This window comes from Thalassophryne amazonica, chromosome 6 (genome assembly GCF_902500255.1).
Source record: "Thalassophryne amazonica chromosome 6, fThaAma1.1, whole genome shotgun sequence".
Taxonomy (NCBI): domain Eukaryota; kingdom Metazoa; phylum Chordata; class Actinopteri; order Batrachoidiformes; family Batrachoididae; genus Thalassophryne; species Thalassophryne amazonica.
This window is the reverse complement of record NC_047108.1, coordinates 87959058-87981398: the sequence shown is the minus strand read 5'-3', so window position 1 is coordinate 87981398 and position 22341 is coordinate 87959058. Positions and strand designations below refer to the sequence as shown.

Here is a 22341-nt window from a genome sequence, read left to right as displayed (position 1 = left end):
GAACAGATTAAAATTATTTTAGTTATTTTCAATGGGGGAAATTCATTTGAAATATGAGCAGATTGGCTTACAAGCTTGGTCACGCAACAAATTAAACTCGTAAATCAAGGTTCCACTGTACTACTAAAATGTAAATTTTTTTTAATGCTTTTCATCATGTTAAGAGACTGCATCCATGAGACCCTGAAAACTTGCTAAAACAAATATTACCAATGATCCGTGTCTGCTACGTTTAACCTGCGTGGAATTTAATAAACGCAAACCGAATTTCAGACATCTTGCGATGTTAATGCTATTGTCCGTGTGCAACGGTTTAAGTGCAGCCTGATCACAGCATCTCAGTAAATTCTAAATGTTAATGACAGCCAAGGTAGGATTACTTTGAAAGAATACATGTGGATTACATGTATGTATGTATGTATGTATGTACAGTACATACATTTGGATTACTTGTAATCTGATTACTTTTGGATTACATTTCAAAGTAATCCTACCCAACCTTGATGACAGCGCACCTTTTTGTTTGGACCCAGAAGTTGAAAATCACATGATGCGTTACATCACACTTAACAACCACACTGCTCAGAGTGCCGCTCTCATTGAACCGACATCTCTGCTATTTTAGAATTGTGGGATAGCTTGCGCCCACAGATTGACTTGCTGGACTACTTTCTCGGCACACTGCTCCGTGTGCCGCTTTCTCTGGAGCAACAACACACAGAATGTGTCTCTTCCCAGATAGATTTCTTTCAGTGCAAAAAATAAAAAATCTCTTTCAGTGCAGCTTCTTGTTCTGACTTTAACACGAAGTTAACACCCAAGTCTTTCATTGCCAACTGTAAATGTCGTTTACCAGGTTGTTATTGTGAATAAGATTTTTTTTTTTTAATAATTTACCTGGTTAAATAAAGGTTAAATAAAAAAAATGGTAATCAAACCATTTCAATTGTATCTTTATGAACTCCTCCGCATCAAACTCCATCGTGTGTTTACATCGTGCTTGAGTGATAACAGTTGAAGTTGCTCATATACTTTAAGTTTATTAAATATTTATTACAGCCACTCTTAAAACTTCAGTTATCTTTATCATTTTATTACTGGTAAATTTTAGAATTGATTTAGATGAGATATACTCATTAACTCACAGGAAGATATCACAATTATCTGGGAACTACTTTTTGCGCAGGAATTCATCAAGCACGTCGGCCGCGGGCGCGTACGAACACAGAATACCCAGAAACTGGGCAGTTGTTCGGCCATAATGAGAGCGCCACTTTTAGCGTGTCATAAACTAAACTAAACTAGTGGCGCTCGTGAGTGTTCTTAACCCGATTATCTCGCAGCTCACACGGTCAATCATACTGCCTCGAGACTGCAGTTTACGCCTCTTCCTCTTTGACCTTGCGCGTTATACACGAAATTGTGCGAGACTTTCACCATCACTAGTGAGTAGTGTACCGACTAACAACTGAAAGCTTCAGATAACCGAAAGTTGATAACTGAAAGTTTGAAGCGATAATCTCGATATTCAATTTCAACACACAAAACCAGTTTTCAAAATCACTTACCTAATGTGCAGTTATTACAGCCGAACTCTCGTAGATACCGTTTGCAATAAGTTATTTAATGCCCCCAAAACACATAAATTGTGTGAGTGCAAATACCAGTGGTACAATGAACAGCTCTGTTTACTTATGGTTGCGAGGGGTAACCCACTCTCAAAATGGGCGTAAATGTCGCGAGAATTGGCTTCTGTCAAAAACAAACAACAAAAAAAACAAAGGTCCCGCCCCTTCTTTTTATTTCAATCTGTAGGCAGCGTTTTTCACGTGTTAGCATACAGTTACCGTCACCTACTATGCAGAAGTGCAGAGTTCCCTATTTCCATTAAGATGATTAATACGAAAAAAAAACCCTCGCACAAAACAAACTCATTTGATCAGCATCCCAGTGTCTTTCGCCCTTTTGGCCAGCAGATGTCACTGTCGAAGTCCGTGTTATGAAACAACAAGTGGTGAAACTGGTCTTTTTGAAGCACGTCAACTGTATTTCAACTTTGAACAGAAGTGGAGAAAGGACATTTTTGTGGATATGGATTACGTAAATAAAGTCAAACAATTTGTAAGTATATCTGTGGAAACAACTGAATAACTTTTTCCTTTGAGTTGGTTCTACATATGTAGAGTTGTTATTTTCAGTTTGGAGTACTAGACTGAATTTGAGTTATTTATTTTCACAGATGCAGCAGCCCATACCCGTGGAGGCAAATCGGCCAACACCCATCGACTTCCATGGACTCCCTTTGACAAAATATTACACCGACAACTGGGACGATGTCCAGAGCTTCAAAGCAAGACCAGATGACATTCTCCTGGTTTCTTATCCTAAATCTGGTAAAGCTGTGGGATTCTAAAAAAAAAAAAAGACATTCCTTGGTTATTATTGTGCTGGGATGTTTCCAAAGAGGTTATATATGAGTACCTCTTTGAATGTTTCTGATTTCAAATCACTGATTATTTGCATGCATCATATGTTTTAATTTCAGGAAGCACATGGCTCTCTTACATTCTAGACCTTCTGTATTTTGGCCAGACATGTCCAGAGCGTCAGACATCAATCCCTATTTATTTGAGGGTGCCTTTTCTGGACATGCAGATACCTTCTTTTCCATCAGGTAGGACCATATGTTCACATTCTCTCACATATGTTGGTTTTATTGTATTGCACTTTTTAATGTATCCTCCTCACAGTGACTAATGTGGACATGTTGACAACCTGAGTGACTTTTGTTCTGTCTGAACTTTGTACAGGTAAACAGTGCTGTGAGCTTAAAGATTAATCTGTTTAAGTTCATATAAAGTACACACCATAACAATCTTTAATCACTGGCACACCTTCAATTCGAAAAGGTACTGACTCATCCTAACTGCCATAGATATAACTCCATTTATTTGTTTATGGACATGCAAAGAATGCCATTCAGTATTATCAACAGTTCATGACAATTATGAAGTTTGTGTCTGACGCTTTAAGCTATAGGTCACTCAAAGCGGAACAAAACATTTTCATAGAAGAATATCGAACTAGATTATAGTTTGTTGTGTCGAGGGACAAGAAGACAACAATGTGTCTGTGACTGCTGGGGTAGGTTCTAGCCCCCCCGTGACCCTTAATTGGACTAAGCAGATGTGTGTATGTGTGTAGGTCAAACAATAGCAAATGTTTAGTTCAGAAACATTGTACTAATAAATATTGTCTTGAACTATACCAAAAAAAAAAAAAAAATGTTTTCTGCACCAGTTAATCTATTTTGCCTTTGCCATCAGTTACTGAATGTCTTGTTTTCATGAAGGAAAAGAAGTGGCAGATGAGCTCCCAACAACTCCTCGTATTATGAAATCTCACAGACCAGCCCAGTTTTTACCCCAATCTTTCTGGGAGCAAAACTGCAAGGTAGAGGACATGAAGTTTCCAAAGAGACTGCACACATGTACAACCCCAAATCTCAAAAAGTTGAGACAGCATGGATAAAGTACATTTAAAAATACATAAACAACAACAAAAAGCCCATTGTTTCTTATATTGACTTTCACTTCTGTTTTATTGCAGACAATATGAACCCCACATAATATTTCATGTTTTTAGTTTATTTTTGAATGCAGTGCATCCGGAAAGTACTTACAATACTTCTCAATACATATAAATCTCAAATAAGTAAAAACCTTTTTCACATTGTCATTATGGGGTATTGTGTGTAGAATTTTGAGGGAAAAAAATTTCCTCCATTTTGGAATAAGGCTGCAACATAAAATGTGGAAAAAAAAAGTGAAGCGCTGTGAATACTTTCCAGGTGCACTATATACAGCTATTCCTGCATTGAAAGCCAGCAACACATTCAAAAAGCTAGGATGGGGCAATTTTGCACTTGTAATGATGTTAAAAAAGAAAAAAAAAGTAATGATTTTTAAAATGTGATTCAACAGGTGATTATAGTCATGATTTGTTACAAAAGCAGTATGGACCAAAAGCTGAGTCTTTGTGGAGCAACAAATGTGTGATATTCAAATATTTTAAAAATATGTTCCCCAAAGAAAGATTGGAAAGGATTTCCATATTTCTCCCCCAACAGTGCATAATATCATTAAACAATTCAATGAATCTGAAGGAATTTTAGTGCGTAAAGGGCAAGACAACAAGCCGACGCTGGACACTGGTGATCTCTGATCCTGCAGATGGCACTGCATCAAGAACTGTCATTTATCAAAAGCTGATATAACCACATGGCTTAGGAAATAGTTTGGTAAACCTTTCTCAAGCACTAAAATATGGGGTTATATTACAAATCTACTTAAAACTTTAGTTTAAAAATAAATAGCCTTATGGTAGTGTTTACCAATCCTGATCTTTGGAACCCAATGCAGTTTGCATTTGTTTCTGAACTAATAGAGCAGATCAGCTCAGTCAGTAGTGTTCCATTACTCAGTCAGTTGTTGATTACCTGAACACACCTGACTGTGCTGATCTACTTTGATTACTTCAGGGACAAATGGAAAATGTGCAGTACTTTGGGTCCAGAGGACCAGCACTGGGAAACCCTGCCTTACGATAAACTTGACCATCACACCATGGAAAAGGGGTATTGTGCTCAGACACATCAGTGTTTGTGATTGCTGTGTTTTGTTTTGTTTTTAGAAATGGACACTTTGTGTTCTAAATCAATGACAAAAAGGACCACCCAGACTGTTCTCAGCAACAAGTCCAAAAGCTAGGGTCTGTCATATTATGGGATAGTGTTTATGTTCTTGGCAAAGGTAAATTGGGGAGGTGATGGTCTAGTGGTTAAGGTGTTGGACTTGAGTCCAGAAGATCATGGGTTCAAATCCCCACCAGACTGGAAAGTCACTAAGGGCCCTTGGGCAAGGCCTTTAATCCCCTATTGCTCCCGGTGTGTAGTGAGCGCCTTGTATGGCAGCACCCTGACATCGGGGTGAATGTGAGGCATAACTGTAAAGCGCTTTGAGCGTCTAATGCAGATGGAAAAGCGCTATATAAATGCAGTCCATTTACCATTTAAATTAAAACTCTGCATTGGCAGCATTAATGCAGAAAAGTACATTGACATTTTAGAGCAACATATGATGGAATCAAAACAACATTTTTCCAGGGATGTCCATCTATTTTTCAACAAGACAATCCAAAACCACATTCTGCACACATTACAAAGGGATGGCTGCAGAGTTGATGCTATGGACAGTGGACTGGCCTGTCTGCAGTCCTGACCTGTCCTCAACAGATACAGTGTGGAGAATTTTAGAAATGAAAAATGCAACAATGTTCCTGGATAGTTGCACCTTAAGATGCTTTAGCAAGACGAATGGGACATAATAACACGTGAAATGCTTCATTGCTTGGTATCATCAATACCAAAATGCCTTTCATGTGTTGTGTGAAGGAATGGCAATATTAGAAATTGGTCAATCCTTTGGCATCCTTATATTTTTGGGAATGTGTTGCAGGCCTTAAAAGCAGGAATGCAGGTTCAAACTTTCTGCCAGCGTAAATGTAAAAATCACTGCTTACGTATTTTGTTCTTTATATACTCTTTGTATATATATATATATATATATATATATATATATATATATATATATATATATATATATATATATATATATATAAAATACAGCTGTGCTCAAAAGTTTACATATCCTGGCAGAATTTTAGATCTTTTTTGCCCATTTTTCATAGAATATGAATGATAACACAAAACCTTTGTTTTTTGTTTTGTTTTTTGCACTCATGGTTAGTGGTTATGTGAAGCTATTGTCAAATAACTGTCTTTGATCTTTTTACATCATATTGACAACACCCAAATGACCCTGATCAAAAGTTTACATATCCCTGTTCTTAATACAGTGTGTTGCCCCCCTTACCATCAGTGGCAGCTTAGAGTCTTTTGTGGTAGTTGTGAATGAGGCTCTTTATTTTCTCTGTTGGTAAACCTGACCATTCTTCTTGGCAAAAAGCCTCCAGTTCCGGTAAATTCCTGGGCTGTTTTGCATGAATGGCATGTTTGAGATCTCCCCAGAGTGAGTCAACGATATTGAGGCCAGGAGACTGAGATGGCCACTCCAGAACCTTCACTTTATTTTGCTGTAGCCAATGACAGGTTGACTTGGCCTTGTGTTTTGGATCTTTGTCATGTTGGAACATCCAAATATGTCCCATGCACAGCTTCTGGGCTGGTGAGTGCAAATTTTCCTTCAGTATTTTCTGATAACATGCTTCATTCATCCTACCATCAATTTTGACCACGTTTCCGGTGCTTTTGTAGCTCACACATCCAAAAAAAATCCAGCAGCAATCTACCTCCGTGCTTCACAGTAGGTATGGTGTACCTTTCATCATAGGCCTTGTTGACTCCTCTCCAAATGTAATGTTTATGGTTGTGGCCAAAAAGTACAACTTTGGTCTCATAACTCCAAATGACTTTGTTCTCTGTGCTGTTTGGTGTATTGTAAGTGGGATACTTTGTGGGATTTGCATAGTAATGACTTTCTTCTGGTGACTTGACCATGCAGCCTATTTCTGTTCAAGTGCCTGTGCATCCTGACACAGCCACACCACTTTTTTTTCCAGAGAGTCCTGTATTTTACCTGAAGTTATTTGTGGGTTTTTCTTTGCTTCCTGAACAATTATCCTGGCAGATGTTGAAATTTTTGTTGGTCTACCTGACCTTGGTTTAGTTCCAACAGAACTAACTGTATTCTAAGTCCCTTGGATATATTTTTATGTCCCTTTCCTGTTTTATATACAGTTCAATTCCTTTTTCTTTTTCTTTAACAATTCTTTGCTTTCCCTATGACTCAGAAACCAGAAACATTAGTGCAGCACTGGATGGAAGATGGAAAGGTCTGTCAGGAGCCCAGAAACTCAAATTTCAAATTTATTAATTTATATAGCGCCAATTCATGATAAAATCGTCTCAAGGCGCTTCACACAAAAAAAACAATAAAAAATTTTTAAAACACAATAATAAAAAAAAAACGACCATAAAAGAAAGACAACCATAAAAGAATACAAGAATAAAAACACTTCATAATACTAATGATAAAACAGAGAAAACAAATGAATCTTTAAACGTGACTTAAAAATCTCCACAGTATCTGACTGCCGAATGTGTGCTGGGAGATCATTCCACAGAGCTGGGGCACGGTAGGAGAAAGCTCTGTGACCGGCAGACTTTTTATTCACCCTGGGAACTCACAGAAGTCCTGCACCCTGAGAACGCAGGGTCCGATGTCCCTGTCTCTTATTTAAGTGGGCCCAACTAATTCATTTTGTTCTCTCCCTCTTTCTTTCTAGGACGTCTCGCTGCGCCGACCAGTAACAGAGCGCCTTTTTGCACAGCTGCACATCTTTGCACCTTTTAATTTATTGACTTAAACTATTGTAAATAAATACTTCTATTTTTCTAATCCTCTCGTTTGTGTCTCCTCTGAGCCACGGGCACTTGACAAGAGTGGGGGCTCGTCCTTTAAATTTAATTTTGTAGTCAGCGCGTTTAGTTTTTGTAAATTTATTTGGTTAAAGTTTGTTTTTAGGCCTGTTTTTTTTGTTGGGGCTTTGCCGCACGCTGATTACATGATTAGAATCCAGTGCGCACCTGCTGATTGCGCGTTCATTTGTTTGTTTGTGGAGACACGCGAGAGGTTTGGAGTTAAATTGTGTGTGTGTGTGTGTGTGTGTGTGTGTGTGTGTGTGTGTGTGTGTGTGTGTGTGTGTGTGTGTGTGTGTGTGTGTGTGTGTGTGTGTGTGTGTGTGTGTGTTTTTTTTTTTTTGATCCGAGGTGAAAGTAAGTGCTGTCTCGTGTTGCATGGTGTTTTGGAGTCCTTTGTTAGGCTTTAGTGGCTTTTCTCATAAGGAGATTTGCCTGCTTTTATTTTGTGAGGGCAGCGGTGAACGTGGCTACAAGCTTCGGCTTGGGAGCGCGTTCGTGTTGTTCTGGTGGTTGTCAGCTTGCTGGTCGCTGCTCAGACCCATCGGGTTTTAGCGCATAAATACCCACCATATGAGACCGCAAGAAGACTAGGATAAGCAGGTAGATTTGGGTTAAGTAGTTCAGGGCGGGGGACTCCGAGGGACACGCTGGCCCTCAGCCTCGGTTATGTGAGATTAGCAGTTTGCATTCAGTTCGGTTCACATTACATTTTTTTTTTGTAACCATGGCTTCTGTTTCGCATTTTTTCTCCACTCCTTCTGAAAGTTTTTTGGAAAATTGTCAAAAAAAACACTTATTGCAGATTGCTAAACACTATGGCATTACAGTGGGAAATAATACACGCAAAGATGATGTTAGAGATATAATCACTGCTGCACTCTTTAATAAAGGCATCCTGAGAGGGGGAGAGCAACAGTCGGGTTTTTATGTCAATTCTAAACCCGAGTTGTCCGTTTCGTTTGATGGACTGAGTTTTGAGCAGCATAAGGATTAATGTTGCTGCAGATTGAACAAGAGAAAAGCAGAAAAGATGCTGAACTTCAATTGGAACAAATGAGACTGAGAACTGAAGCTGAAAAAGAGGTTCAATTGGAACGTGTCAGACAAGAGACTGAAAAAATGAGATTGGAATTGGAACACTATAAATTGAATTTGATTCGGGATGGTAAGGTTATAGGCGAGGTGAGTGAAGAATCATTTACCTCTGCTGTTTGTAGGCCTGCTCCTAATGTGTTTGATGTGGGTGCTAGTCTGCACCTAATGCCAAAGTTTAATGAAAAAGATCCAGATAAATTTTTCGTTCTGTTTGAGCGCATTGCAGATGTTAAAAATTGGGCGGATTGTGATAGAGCTTTGTTGTTGCAGTCCGTGTTTACTGGTCGTGCCCAGGAGGCTTATTCAGCGTTGAGCGCTGCAGAGTGTCTGGATTATGCCAAAATAAAGGCTGCGGTTCTAAAATCCTACGAATTAGTCCCAGAAGCTTATCGCCAGAAATTCAGGAATTTTGAGAAAAATGAACGTCAAACTCACGTGGAATTCGTTAGAGATTTAACCTGTCAATTTCATCGTTGGTGTTCTGCTTTGAATATTGACACTTTTGAGGGTTTGTCAGAGTTGATGATCTTGGAGCAGTTTAAGAACTGTATTCCTCAGCATGTAGCTACTTATGTTACTGAACAGAAACCCAGCACTGCTCTGAAGGCAGCGGAGCTGGCAGATGACTTTGTCCTGACTCACAAGGGGGCTGTGGGTGAAATGTTTCCATCTGGGACCAAGCCTATAGTCAGTGAAAGTCGCTCCTACTTGCAGACCTTTGCGCAGGGTCGCTCTGCTTCATTCAGAGGGCACTCTAGCAGGTGTAATTACTGTCAGGCAATGGGCCACTGGAAGTCTCAGTGTCCTGTGCTCAAGTCTAAAAGCAGGCGTAAAATGTACATACCTTCAGCTCCTGCTCTGTCAGCTTCAAATAATAAGTCCAGGGAAAAGTTTGATAAAGCTTTTGCTCCTTTTATCCATGATGCGTATGTGTCCATTGTGGGGAGCGAGCAGCGTGTTCATATTAAGATGCTGCGTGACACAGGGGCTAAACATTCATTTATAGTGGCTTCTGTGCTTCCATTCTCCTCTGCTACAGAAACGGGTGACTGTCCTTATGCATGGGATGGAGCTGGGTGAGGTCTCCGTGCCGAGGCACACAATTATGTTAGAAAGTGGGTTTATTAATGGTCTGGTGATTGTAGGCGTGCGCCCCGCTCCGCTTCCTGGGGTTTCATTGATTTTAGGCAATGATTTGGTTGGTAGTGCGGTGTGGCCGAGGTCTCCTTTGCCCGTGGTGACCCCTGAGCCATGCTCATCATCTCTGCTTGAAGAGCAGTGTCCAGAGGTGTTTCCGGCTTGTGTTGTGACGCGCGCACAATTTCGTGCATCTGAGTCGGATGTGCTTGAGAGCTCAGTCTTGTTGCCCGAGCTCCCCGCATCTGTCTCTGTGAAGGAATGGAGTCCTCATCAAAAATCTGATCCAACTTTCAGTTTTTTTTTTAAATGTTCTTCCAGGTGACAAGGTACAGAGTGCTGCTCATGGGTACTTCATGCAGGAGGGTCTGTTGGTGCGCAAGTGGGTCCCATGTCATGGTGACTTCGTTGGTGAGCCCATTTTTCAGATTGTTGTTCCTGAGATGTTTCATGATGTACTCAGAGTTGCCATGATGACTCTGGTCACTTAGGTGTGAAAAAACGCTGAAAGCGCTGTTTCTACAGGTGTTCAGTTTAGACATTCGTCATATTAAAGGTTCTGATAACTTGTTGGCTGATGCTTTGTCACGTGCGCCAGTTTAAAAAAGGAAAAAGCAAAGTTGCCTTAATTTTTGTGCCTGTCTCTCTTCTGCCTCTCCCCAGTTTCAGGCGCCGGAACTCTGGAGGTGCAGCAGAGGACGTGTGCTAAGTTTGTGACTTTACCAATTGGTGTCATCTTTAGCCTTGTATAGCTAAGTCTAATTTGATTCCTTGCAAATGGTAGAACTTCTCTTGTTTGATAATGGAAAATGGAAGAAAAACTTAGTCCTATCAGATTTTAAAGCAGTTTGTAAAGGAAAAAAGTATAGCTGGATATAGGTAAGCTGTAAATAATATTGTAATTTTGGTGCAACAAAAAAATATAATGTAGTACTACTAAAAACAAAAGAAAAGACTGCTGTTTGCAATTGGTTTGGAAAGTCCTTAGGTGGACTTCCTTTTTGAAGGGGGAGGGTGTGACGGCCTTGCCGTCCTGTAGCGGGGCGGGTCCATAATCAGGGGCACCTGGGCCCGGTGTCCCTGTCTCTTATTTAAGTGGGTCCAACTAATTCATTTTGTCCTCTCCCTCTCTCTTTCTAGGACGTCTCGCTGGGCCGACCGGTAACAGAGTGCCTTTTTGCACAGCTGCACATCTTTGCACCTTTTAATTTATTGACTTAAACTATTGTAAATAAATACTTCTATTTTTCTAATCCTCTCGTTTGTGTCTCCTCCTTGTCACTGTCCTATGAGCCACGGGCACGTGACAGTAGGATCAAAAATTACTCCAAGGTTCCTCACTTTATCCATATGATGTATAACACACGGACCTAAGCTAAGTGCTAACTGATCAAATTTATGCCGATACCTCGCTGGACCAAGAACCATAACTTCAGTCTTATCAGAATTTAAAAGTAGGAAGTTAATAGACATCCAACTTCTTACTGATGCAAGGCAATCTTCCAAAGATTTTATGTGAGTGAGATTACCAGCAGTTATTGGCATGTACAATTGAGTGTCATCAGCATAGCAATGAAAGGAAATCCCAAAGCGCCGCAGGATATTCCCAAGAGGTGTTACATAAAGGGAAAAAAGCAGGGGGCCTAAAACAGATCCCTGAGGAACCCCAAACTTCATGTCCCTACAATCAGAGGAGATGCCATTACACAATACGCAGTAAGAGCGACTGGACAGGTATGACGTCAACCAGGCAAGAGCAGTTCCAGTAATCCCAAAGTGATTTTCCAGCCTATTGAGTAAAATATGATGATCCACAGTATCAAACGCAGCACTAAGATCGAGCAGCACCAAGACTGTAGTGGTATCTGAGTCCATTGCTCGCAAAAGGTCATTCACTACTTTAGTAAGTGCGGTCTCTGCGGAGTGATATTTTCTAAAAGCAGACTGCAGTGGCTCAAAAAGATTATTCTCAGTGAGGTAGTCCACGAGCTGTCGCGAAACCACTTTTTCCAGGATTTTAGAACAAAATGATAGATTAGATATCGGTCTATAATTCTTCAATACACTAGGGTCGAGATTGGATTTCTTAAGTAATGGTTTGATCACTGCAGACTTGAAACATTTAGGAACAGATCCAGAAGTTAATGAGAGATTTATAATTTCCAGCACAGTCGGTCCAAGAATGGGCCACAGGTCCTTAAATAGTTTTGTTGGTATAGGATCAAGTAAACAAGTTCTACTTTTTGTAGATGTCATGAGCTTTGTCAGCGCGCCAAGCGAGATACCATCAAAATCTGTAAATCTGGGTAACACCTCAGTGGGCGCATCCACCTCCATAGCAGTATGCAGTGGTTGGACCAAAGCCTTCTGAGATATGCTCAACCTAATATCTTCAATTTTCTTCTCAAAATAGTCCAAGAAGTCCTGTGCTGAAAAGGGAGAGTGAATAACAGGTGGCTGTCCATGAATGAGAAATGCCACAGTTTCAAACAAAACCTTTGAGTTATGCTTGTTTTTATTGATCAAATCAGAATAATAGGCACGCTTTGTAGCCAGTAGTGCATGCTTATAATCTAAGACAGCATCACGCCATAAAAAGTGGAACACCTCTCGTTTGGAACTACGCCATTTCCGTTCCAACCCTCTAGCCTTCTGCCTAAGGTCACGCAATTAACTGTTGAACCAAGGAGTCTGTGCCTTGGGAAGGCATGGCCTTAACAGAGGAGGCGCAGTCTTGTGGCTTTTAGCACTAAATTCAGGCTATCCGCAAGGCTGTCTACCGACTGAAAATTCATCAAGCTTGAAGTCAAGATTTCTGGTAGTCTCACTTTGAGTTCAGTCAAAGTTGAAGGTTTAATACGTCGCCGCAATGATAGGCAAGGTTGTTGCTCCACTAAACGCGGCAGCGTAATTGTAAACCTAATAAGCGAGTGGTCAGAGACAGCCGATGCAAGGTCAGAAACTCACTGACCTTTTATACACACACTGATTACAAGAAAAAAGATCACAGGTGAGGATGGTTACCTTTTGTAGCCATTCAAACCCATCATTTGGTTGGTTTCTGTTGTCATTATGATTTAAAAAGAGTAAACACGGTTGTTTGACAATAAAAGGCTCCACACAACCACTAATCATGAGTGAAAAAAAGTTTTGTGTTATCACTTCGGTAAAGTTACAAAGATATTCACAGATTCGAAGTTCATGGCTCAATAGATCTGAAAAGAAACATTGTAGAAAGACAAACACCACTGGTTTCTAACCTCAGGAAGGTAGACAATGAGCTACAACCTTATTTTTATCCATATGAGTCATCCTCTGAGTTGAAAAAAATAACACTGATCTGAACGGGCAACCAGCACAGAAACGGAAGCTTAGGGACCATCTACAAAGTGCAGACATGGAAAAAAAGACACCAGAAAGTTATTGAATAAATCATTGTAATAAGGAGTGATATCACCAAATTCACTGCACACATCAGTGGGGTCCTGCTGATTATACTACAGAGCTCAGTTTGGGGAAAAAGTAATTTTTAAAAATTTTGGAGAATTTTTAATTGTTTTTATTTTCAATAGCATCAAAGTCATAAGGTGTAGTGACACAACATTTACTGCACACAACAGTGGTGTCCTGCTGATTATACTACAACACTCACTTTTGGAAAAAGTCATTCTCAAAAATTTTGAAGAATTTTTGATTGTTTAAATTTTCAATAGCATCAAAGTCATAAGGTGTGGTGTCACCAAATTCACTGCACACAACAATGGTGTCCTGCTGATTATACTAAAACACTCACTTTTGGACAAAGTCATTCTCAAAAATTTTGGAGAATTTTTGATTGTTTAAATTTTCAATAGCATCAAAGTCATAAGGTGTAGTGACACAAAATTTACTTCACACAACAGTGGTGTCCTGCTGATTATACTACAACACTCACTTTTGGAAAAAGTCATTTTCAATAATTTTGGAGAATTTTTGATTGTTTAAATTTTCAATAGCATCAAAGTCATAAGGTGTAGTGACACAAAATTTACTGCACACAACAGTGATGTCCTGTTGATTATACTACTTACTTACTTCTCTGAAAAATGGCCAAAAAAAATCAGAAATTCTTCCAGGGTATATAAACGTTTGAACACAACTGTATTACATTTTCCATACCATCCAACATTTTCTGATTTAGAGTTGTGCATTATAAACCTCTCTTGGTTGCAAAACTGACACAGAATAATTAAATATTGTCTTTTATTTTTGTAAAGATTGTCTATGTGGCCCGTAATGCCAAAGACACTGCAGTATCCTATTTCCACTATATGAGGATGAGCAGTATCCAACCAGAGCCAGGAGACTGGGGCACCCATTTTCACAGGTTCATGGAGGGAAGAAGTGAGTTCAAAAGGATTGAAAACATTGAAGTGTTTGTTTGTCTGTCTTTAACTTACTGTATTGCTGTGTGATGATTTGTGCCTTCAGTGGTCCATGGATCCTGGTACGATCATGTGAATAGCTGGTGGGAAAAGAAACAGACTTACTCAAATCTACATTACATGTTCTATGAAGATATAATTGAGGTGAGCATGAAATGTATTTGGATGTTTGCATTTGAGACCCTCAGTCTGACTGAAGAAATATAAATGTCCTTCACTGTGTTAACTGGTTTTGCCAATGTGCTTACATTAAGATCTCCATCTTCCACCCAGAGTAAAGCAGCACACAGTCCAATGAAAGTGTTCATGCTAGTTTCAACACAGCACTGTAGTGATTTTCATACAGAATGCGCTTGCCTTACAAAAACTGTGTTGGCTTTCAAATAAGATGCACAGTGTTGATGTGTTGATATCATGAGGCAACAAAGTGTTTATGCCATTGACTACCAAAATCCTGAAATGTTACTGAATGTAACTGTGTCAGCATTACCAGGTTGTAACTGAACTGACAGAGATCTCTGTGGTTCCTGTGGAGTTTGAACACCAGACGTTTTGCTGTTATGACCAATGGACAAGGTTAGCCAAAGGAGAATCCCTCCCTAGCCAAGCTAGTAAGAACATATTTCAACAGTCAGTGCACCTGGCAACATAATGTTGACCACAGTGTCTTTTTAGTATTGAAGTGTTTCAGTTGTCAGATTATCTCAAATGACAGGTCCAAGGTGCGCATATACGTAGTGCATCTGGAAAGTATTCACAGCACTTTTTCCACATTTTGTTATGTTACAGGCTTATTCCAAAATGGATACATTTTTTTTCCTCAACATTCTACACAAAATACCCCATAATGGCAATGTGAAAAAAGGTTTTAAGATTTTTGCAAATTTATAAAAAAAAAAAAAAAAGAAATCACATGTACATAAGTATTCACAGCCTTTGCTATGAAGTCCAAAATTGAGCTGTGGTGCATTCTGTTTCCACTGATCATCCTTGAGATGTTCTACAGCTTAATTGGAGTGCAACTGGGGTAAATTCAGTTGATTGACCATGATTTGGAAAGGCACACACCTGTCCACGTATGAGGTCCCACAGTTGACAGTGCATGTCAGAGCACAAACCAAACATGAAGTCAAAGGAATTGTCTATAGATCTCTGAGACAGCACTGTCTTGAGACACAAACCTGAGGAAGGGTACAGAAACATTTCTGCTGCTTTGAAAATCTCATTGAGCACAGTAGTATCCATCATCCGTAAATGGTAGAAGTTCGGATCCACCAGGGCTCTTCCTACAGCTGGCCACCTGACTAAACTGAGCGATTAGGGTGAGAAGAGCTTCAGTGAGGAAGCTGCCCATGAACCCGATGGTCACTCTGTCACAGCTCCAGCATTCCTCTGTGGAGAGAAGAAAACCATCTCTGCAGCAATCCACCAATCAGGCCTGTAGTAGAGTGCACAGATGGAAGCCACTCCTTAGTATAAGGCAGCCCACCTGGAGTTTGCCAAAAGGCACCTGAAGGACTCTCAGTCCATGAGAAACAAAATTATTTGTTCTCTGAATCTCAAAGGCTGAGGACCCAGAGACATGCATGTCACCGCCAAGATAAGTGAATGTCTCTAAAAGTTCAAGACTTACAACATACAGATGCACTCATGATGGCAGAGTCCAGAAATTCAATTCAATCAATTTTTTTTTTTTATATAGCGCCAAATCACAACAAACAGTTGCCCCAAGGCGCCTTATACTGCAAGGCAAGGCCATACAATAATTATGTAAAACCCCAACGGTCAAAATGACCCCCTGTGAGCAAGCACTTGGCTACAGTGGGAAGGAAAAACTCCCTTTTAACAGGAAGAAACCTCCAGCAGAACCAGGCTCAGGGAGGGGCAGTCTTCTGCTGGGACTGGTTGGGGCTGAGGGAGAGAACCAGGAAAAAGACATGCTGTGGAGGGGAGCAGAGATCGATCACTAATGATTAAATGCAGAGTGATGCATACAGAGCAAAAGAGAAAGAAACAATGCATCATGGGAACCCCCCAGCAGTCTACGTCTATAGCAGCATAACTAAGGGATGGTTCAGGGTCACCTGATCCAGCCCTAACTATAAGCTTTAGCAAAAAGGAAAGTTTTAAGCCTAATCTTAAAAGTAGAGAGGGTGTCTGTCTCCCTGATCTGAATTGGGAGCTGGTTCCACAGGAGAGGAGCCTGAAAGCTGAAGGCTCTGCCTCCCATTCTACTCTTACAAACCCTAGGAACTACAAGTAAGCCTGCAGTCTGAGAGCGAAGCGCTCTATTGGGGTGATACGGTACTACGAGGTCCCTAAGATAAGATGGGACCTGATTATTCAAAACCTTATAAGTAAGAAGAAGAATTTTAAATTCTATTCTAGAGTTAACAGGAAGCCAATGAAGAGAGGCCAATATGGGTGAGATATGCTCTCTCCTTCTAGTCCCCTTTAGTACTCTAGCTGCAGCATTTTGAATTAACTGAAGGCTTTTTAGGGAACTTTTAGGACAACCTGATAATAATGAATTACAATAGTCCAGCCTAGAGGAAATAAATGCATGAATTAGTTTTTCAGCATCACTCTGAGACAAGACCTTTCTAATTTTAGAGATATTGCGTAAATGCAAAAAAAGCAGTCCTACATATTTGTTTAATATGCGCTTTGAATGACATATCCTGATCAAAAATGACTCCAAGATTTCTCACAGTATTACTAGAGGTCAGGGTAATGCCATCCAGAGTAAGGATCTGATTAGACACCATGTTTCTAAGATTTGTGGGGCCAAGTACAATAACTTCAGTTTTATCTGAGTTTAAAAGCAGGAAATTAGAGGTCATCCATGTCTTTATGTCTGTAAGACAATCCTGCAGTTTAGCTAATTGGTGTGTGTCCTCTGGCTTCATTGATAGATAAAGCTGGATATCATCTGCGTAACAATGAAAATTTAAACAATACCGTCTAATAATACTGCCTAAGGGAAGCATGTATAAAGTGAATAAAATTGGTCCTAGCACAGAACCTTGTGGAACTCCATAATTAACTTTAGTCTGTGAAGAAGATTCCCCATTTACATGAACAAATTGTAATCTATTAGACAAATATGATTCAAACCACCGCAGCGCAGTGCCTTTAATACCTATGGCATGCTCTAATCTCTGTAATAAAATTTTATGGTCAACAATATCAAAAGCAGCACTGAGGTCTAACAGAACAAGCACAGAGATGAGTCCACTGTCCGAGGCCATAAGAAGATCATTTGTAACCTTCACTAATGCTGTTTCTGTACTATGATGAATTCTAAAACCTGACTGAAACTCTTCAAATAGACCATTCCTCTGCAGATGATCAGTTAGCTGTTTTACAACTACCCTTTCAAGAATTTTTGAGAGAAAAGGAAGGTTGGAGATTGGCCTATAATTAGCTAAGATAGCTGGGTCAAGTGATGGCTTTTTAAGTAATGGTTTAATTACTGCCACCTTAAAAGCCTGTGGTACATAGCCAACTAACAAAGATAGATTGATCATATTTAAGATCGAAGCATTAAATAATGGTAGGGCTTCCTTGAGCAGCCTGGTAGGAATGGGGTCTAATAAACATGTTGATGGTTTGGATGAAGTAACTAATGAAAATAACTCAGACAGAACAATCGGAGAGAAAGAGTCTAACCAAATACCGGCATCACTGAAAGCAGCCAAAGATAACGATACATCTTTGGGATGGTTATGAGTAATTTTTTCTCTAATAGTTAAAATTTTGTTAGCAAAGAAAGTCATGAAGTCATTACTAGTTAAAGTTAATGGAATACTCAGCTCAATAGAGCTCTGACTCTTTGTCAGCCTGGCTACAGTGCTGAAAAGAAACCTGGGGTTGTTCTTATTTTCTTCAATTAGTGATGAGTAGAAAGATGTCCTAGCTTTACGGAGGGCTTTTTTATAGAGCAACAGACTCTTTTTCCAGGCTAAGTGAAGATCATCTAAATTAGTGAGACGCCATTTCCTCTCCAACTTACGGGTTATCTGCTTTAAGCTACGAGTTTGTGAGTTATACCACGGAGTCAGGCACTTCTGATTTAAAGCTCTCTTTTTCAGAGGAGCTACAGCATCCAAAGTTGTCTTCAATGAGGATGTAAAACTATTGACGAGATACTCTATCTCACTTACAGAGTTTAGGTAGCTACTCTGCACTGTGTTGTTATATGGCATTAGAGAACATAAAGAAGGAATCATATCCTTAAACCTAGTTACAGTGCTTTCTGAAAGACTTCTAGTGTAATGAAACTTATTCCCCACTGCTGGGTAGTCCATCAGAGTAAATGTAAATGTTATTAAGAAATGATCAGACAGAAGGGAGTTTTCAGGGAATACTGTTAAGTCTTCTATTTCCATACCATAAGTCAGAACAAGATCTAAGATATGATTAAAGTGGTGGGTGGACTCATTTACAGTTTGAGCAAAGCCAATAGAGTTTAATAATAGATTAAATGCAGTGTTGAGGCTGTCATTCTCAGCAACTGTGTGGATGTTAAAATCGCCCACTATAATTATAAGTAAACCTGTCATAGTCATAGTAAACCTGGATCATAGTTTTGATCCAGCACAATCACAAATCCAGACACTTCAATTTCTTGCTCAGCTTTTGAAGTACTGAAATCAGAGTATTCATTGATCATAAATACATGAAACTGAATCTTAAACAAAAAAATAGTAAATTGGAAAGGGGGCACTGTCTGATACACTGAGCACTAATAATGGCTTTAAAGTAGATCTGCATTGAAATAAATGTGGTCAGATCTCAGAAAGAAATAGCTGATATGTATTTGTAAGACCCTTGTGAATGCAGTAAAGTAAATCTGTAAGCCCAAATTTGTAATTCAGCGGCGAAATCTTCGTTTAAAAATGACAAATTTGCAGCTAAAATTTAGCCCTCTGTGAAAACAGTTTGTACAGCCGTATCATTTCCATGACGTCAGGCACAAGATGACGCGCTCCCGCCTTCAGTCCGATCCCGCATTGAAATTGATTTTATCTGTTAGTAATGTTACTTATACACGTCCTGGTTTCAACATCCAAAAGTAAGCTGCAATGAATGTGAGATACAGATCTGTGTGCTCAGATCAGCAACGACATCGACAGCGGGCGCCGTTCTTCCTCTCCCGCTCTCTGCCTCCGCTGTGCTTATTAAGTCTGCGGGCTTGTTAACGAGCTCCTTAACCTCCGACGCAGGCCACTCACACCGCCCATGTCTGCTTTGCAGCCGGTGTTGTGCCAGATTCAGCACACAACACCGGCATCACCTCTCTGTCTACTGAATGGAGCTGCAGCACACTTGGCACAAGTCCTGAGATTACGCTCGCTGTTTTAATGCGAAGCAGCTGGTACACCTGTTGCTGCAAGGACAGACTTCTTGCGGCAAAATCCACAGCACCGCACGTCTCGGCAATCGGAGCCCCAGAGCTCCATGGACGCTGAGAGAGGTTTATATATTTTTAATGACTGGAATTCTTTGCGGGTCTCGCCTCCATATCCCGCGATGGTACCGGAGGCGAAAGACAGTAGATTTTCATTGTGACACCACTCAATCAAACGGGCGTATGAAAAAGTCCCCCAAAATAATTTTCAAGCACAAATAAAAGAAATGTGTACTCACCAAACGTGCCGCAAGACAATATGAAGTTTTTAAAAAAGTAGATCCTTCCGTATAAGACAAGAAAAAGGTGCAGATGCAAACTGACGTAAATCCACAAATTACAATTGGTGCAATGCATGCTGGGAGAGGGTCTTGTCCGTGACGTCTCGGCAGCGTCCATGATGAGAGGGACAATTTGCCGAGGGCTAACTGTTAGCTGTAAATTTGTCATTTTCAAATGAAGATTTCTCCGTTCACTGACAGATCTGGGCTTGCAGATTTACTTTACTACATTCAGAAGGATCTCATGTGTAAATGTAAGTCATTTTTTGTTCAAAAAATCTGACTGCATTTTTTTCAATGCAGGTCTCCTTTAAGCAAAATGGAAGTATAGCCAGAAGATGCACCAACTGAGATTCATGCATCTCCTATCAGTTGCACTTTTTGAACCTCAGTTTGAAAGAGCCTAATTTCCTCTGGAATCATTTTGAGAGGTCCTTCACATAAGTCTTGCAAAAAAAGAAATCACTCATACTGATGTTTTGTCCCGAGTCCAGAGTGAAGGGGAAGTTCAGTTTCCTCACTCAGGGCCCCTTCACACATTGTACGAATAAGTACAAATCGGGGTGAATCACGGCGGAACAGCTCATATGAGCAAACCTGAGCTGACGTGCAGGCGTGAACGATGCTACTGCGACGGTTTTGTGCACGCTCATGCACAACATTGTCACATGCACAAAACCGTCGTAGCGGGAACACAGTGCGAGGGGTTGGCTAAGGTTAGACCTTACTTGTGTGAAGCGCCTTGGGGCAACTTTGTTGTGATTTGGCACTATATAAATGAAAATAAAATGAAATTGAAATTGAGCAGCTGGAGCATGCGTAACCACATCGTGCAACTGCTGTGAAAACAAAAAAAAATTCATGCCACCCAAGAGATTCGAACCTGCAATTTACAAAAGCTCTGATTGCCAGCCAGAAAGTTTACCACTGAGCTACTATCGCTGTCCTGTAAAAGGTGCAGAAAAATGCCTGGAATGAACAAGGACATAAACACATTTTTTTTTTAAAAAAGAGAAAAAGCATTGTGATAACTGACCAAATGGCATTTGTTATGGAGTATTTCTGCTGATACGTGACTGAAAGTGGTGTATTAGTCGCACTGTTGGCTCATATAGTACTGCAGCACCGCTCACAGCACACACATGTCCTGTGAGACACACATGACATTCAGATTGCCTGTTGCGTGTCCACATGAACAGGGGAAGTTCCGTTTCCTCACTAAGTGATGAACTGTACTGCAAAAAACTGTCATGTCTTCAATTTCTGCAGGACCCTGCGCGAGAGATCAACCAACTCTGTTCCTTTCTTGGATTGTGCCTTTCTGCTGAGGAGAAAGAAAAAGTCATGACTGACATGAAGTTTGAGGCGATGGCTCAAAACAAAATGGCTAACTATTCCACCATTGCCCCTTTGAATCAAAATGTTTCAACATTCTTGAGAAAAGGTGAAAAATAGGATTCAAAAAGTGACACTACATTTTATCCTGCATAAGCTGCTGAAATTTTTATTGATCACACTACATTATTACATATTCTCTTTTTCTTCAGGGAAAGTTGGTGACTGGAAAAACCATTTTACTGTGAGCCAGAATGAGATGTTTGATGAAGACTACAAGCAGAAAATGAAGAATCCTTCACTGCATTTCCGTACTGAGATTTAAAGAAAATTGGACATACTGAATATCATGAATGATTCCAAACTGATCAGTGATTAATTACAGAAGAGTGTCGATGCTCCTAGGCTTTGGAAAAGCGTAGACATGTATCCTCTAAAATTCAATGAGTAAAGAAAATAAAGGTGTCATGATTTGCCCCTGCTCCGTCTGTGATCATTATAATTTTGTGCCAGTTTGTCTTTATTGAGTTCTTTTGTCTGTTTTTTTTTTATCATCTGTTTATTTTGCTTTGTCACAGCTGCTTGTTTTCTGTTCATCACTCTTCACCCACATCTTGAGTTTCATTCTGGTTTAGTTCAGTCTTTGATCCACTGTCTTTGATTTTTGTTCAACATTGCTTTTGTCACAGCTTGTTGTTTTCTGTTCATCACACTTCTGCCACATGTTGAGTTCTGTTGTTTAGTTTTGATCCACTGTTTTTGATTGTTTCATGATTGCTTATGTCACTAGTTTGATTGGTCAGGTTTATCATATTAGTCTTTGGTTATATTATTTATGTCAGTTCTGTTCTAGTTTCGGTCCTTTGATTTTCTTGATGCCTGCTTTTCTATTTTTGGTCTAGTATGAATCTTTTCTTGTCAAGTGTCCATGCATCCTTTGTCCATTAGTTCTTCTCGGTCTGCAATGTACATGCTATTGCATGTGTAGACCCTATTTGGACTGTAATAAGAAATTCAATGCAACTTGTTTTCATTGTTAATAAAGTATTGTTTTTTAATTTTTGACAAGCCTGGTTGGTCATGGATCAAACACCGTACATGTTGGACATATCACAGTTTTCTTATCATTCTGTAAAGAAATGTCAAGATCCAACA

The 22341-nt window shown here is 39.9% G+C and overlaps 1 protein-coding gene across 1 annotated transcript; it reads left to right on the top strand.

Annotated features, from left to right (window-relative positions):
* The first annotated feature begins 1903 nt into the window (after positions 1-1903).
* On the top strand, positions 1904-21525 carry LOC117512581 (cytosolic sulfotransferase 2-like). The gene is made up of 8 exons (XM_034172719.1): positions 1904-2121; positions 2240-2393; positions 2546-2674; positions 3353-3453; positions 13990-14116; positions 14204-14301; positions 21121-21295; positions 21399-21525. Exons 1-8 carry the CDS (start codon positions 2092-2094, stop codon positions 21509-21511), a joined length of 927 nt encoding a protein of 308 aa, XP_034028610.1. The 5' UTR covers positions 1904-2091; the 3' UTR covers positions 21512-21525.
* Positions 21526-22341: the final 816 nt, after the last annotated feature.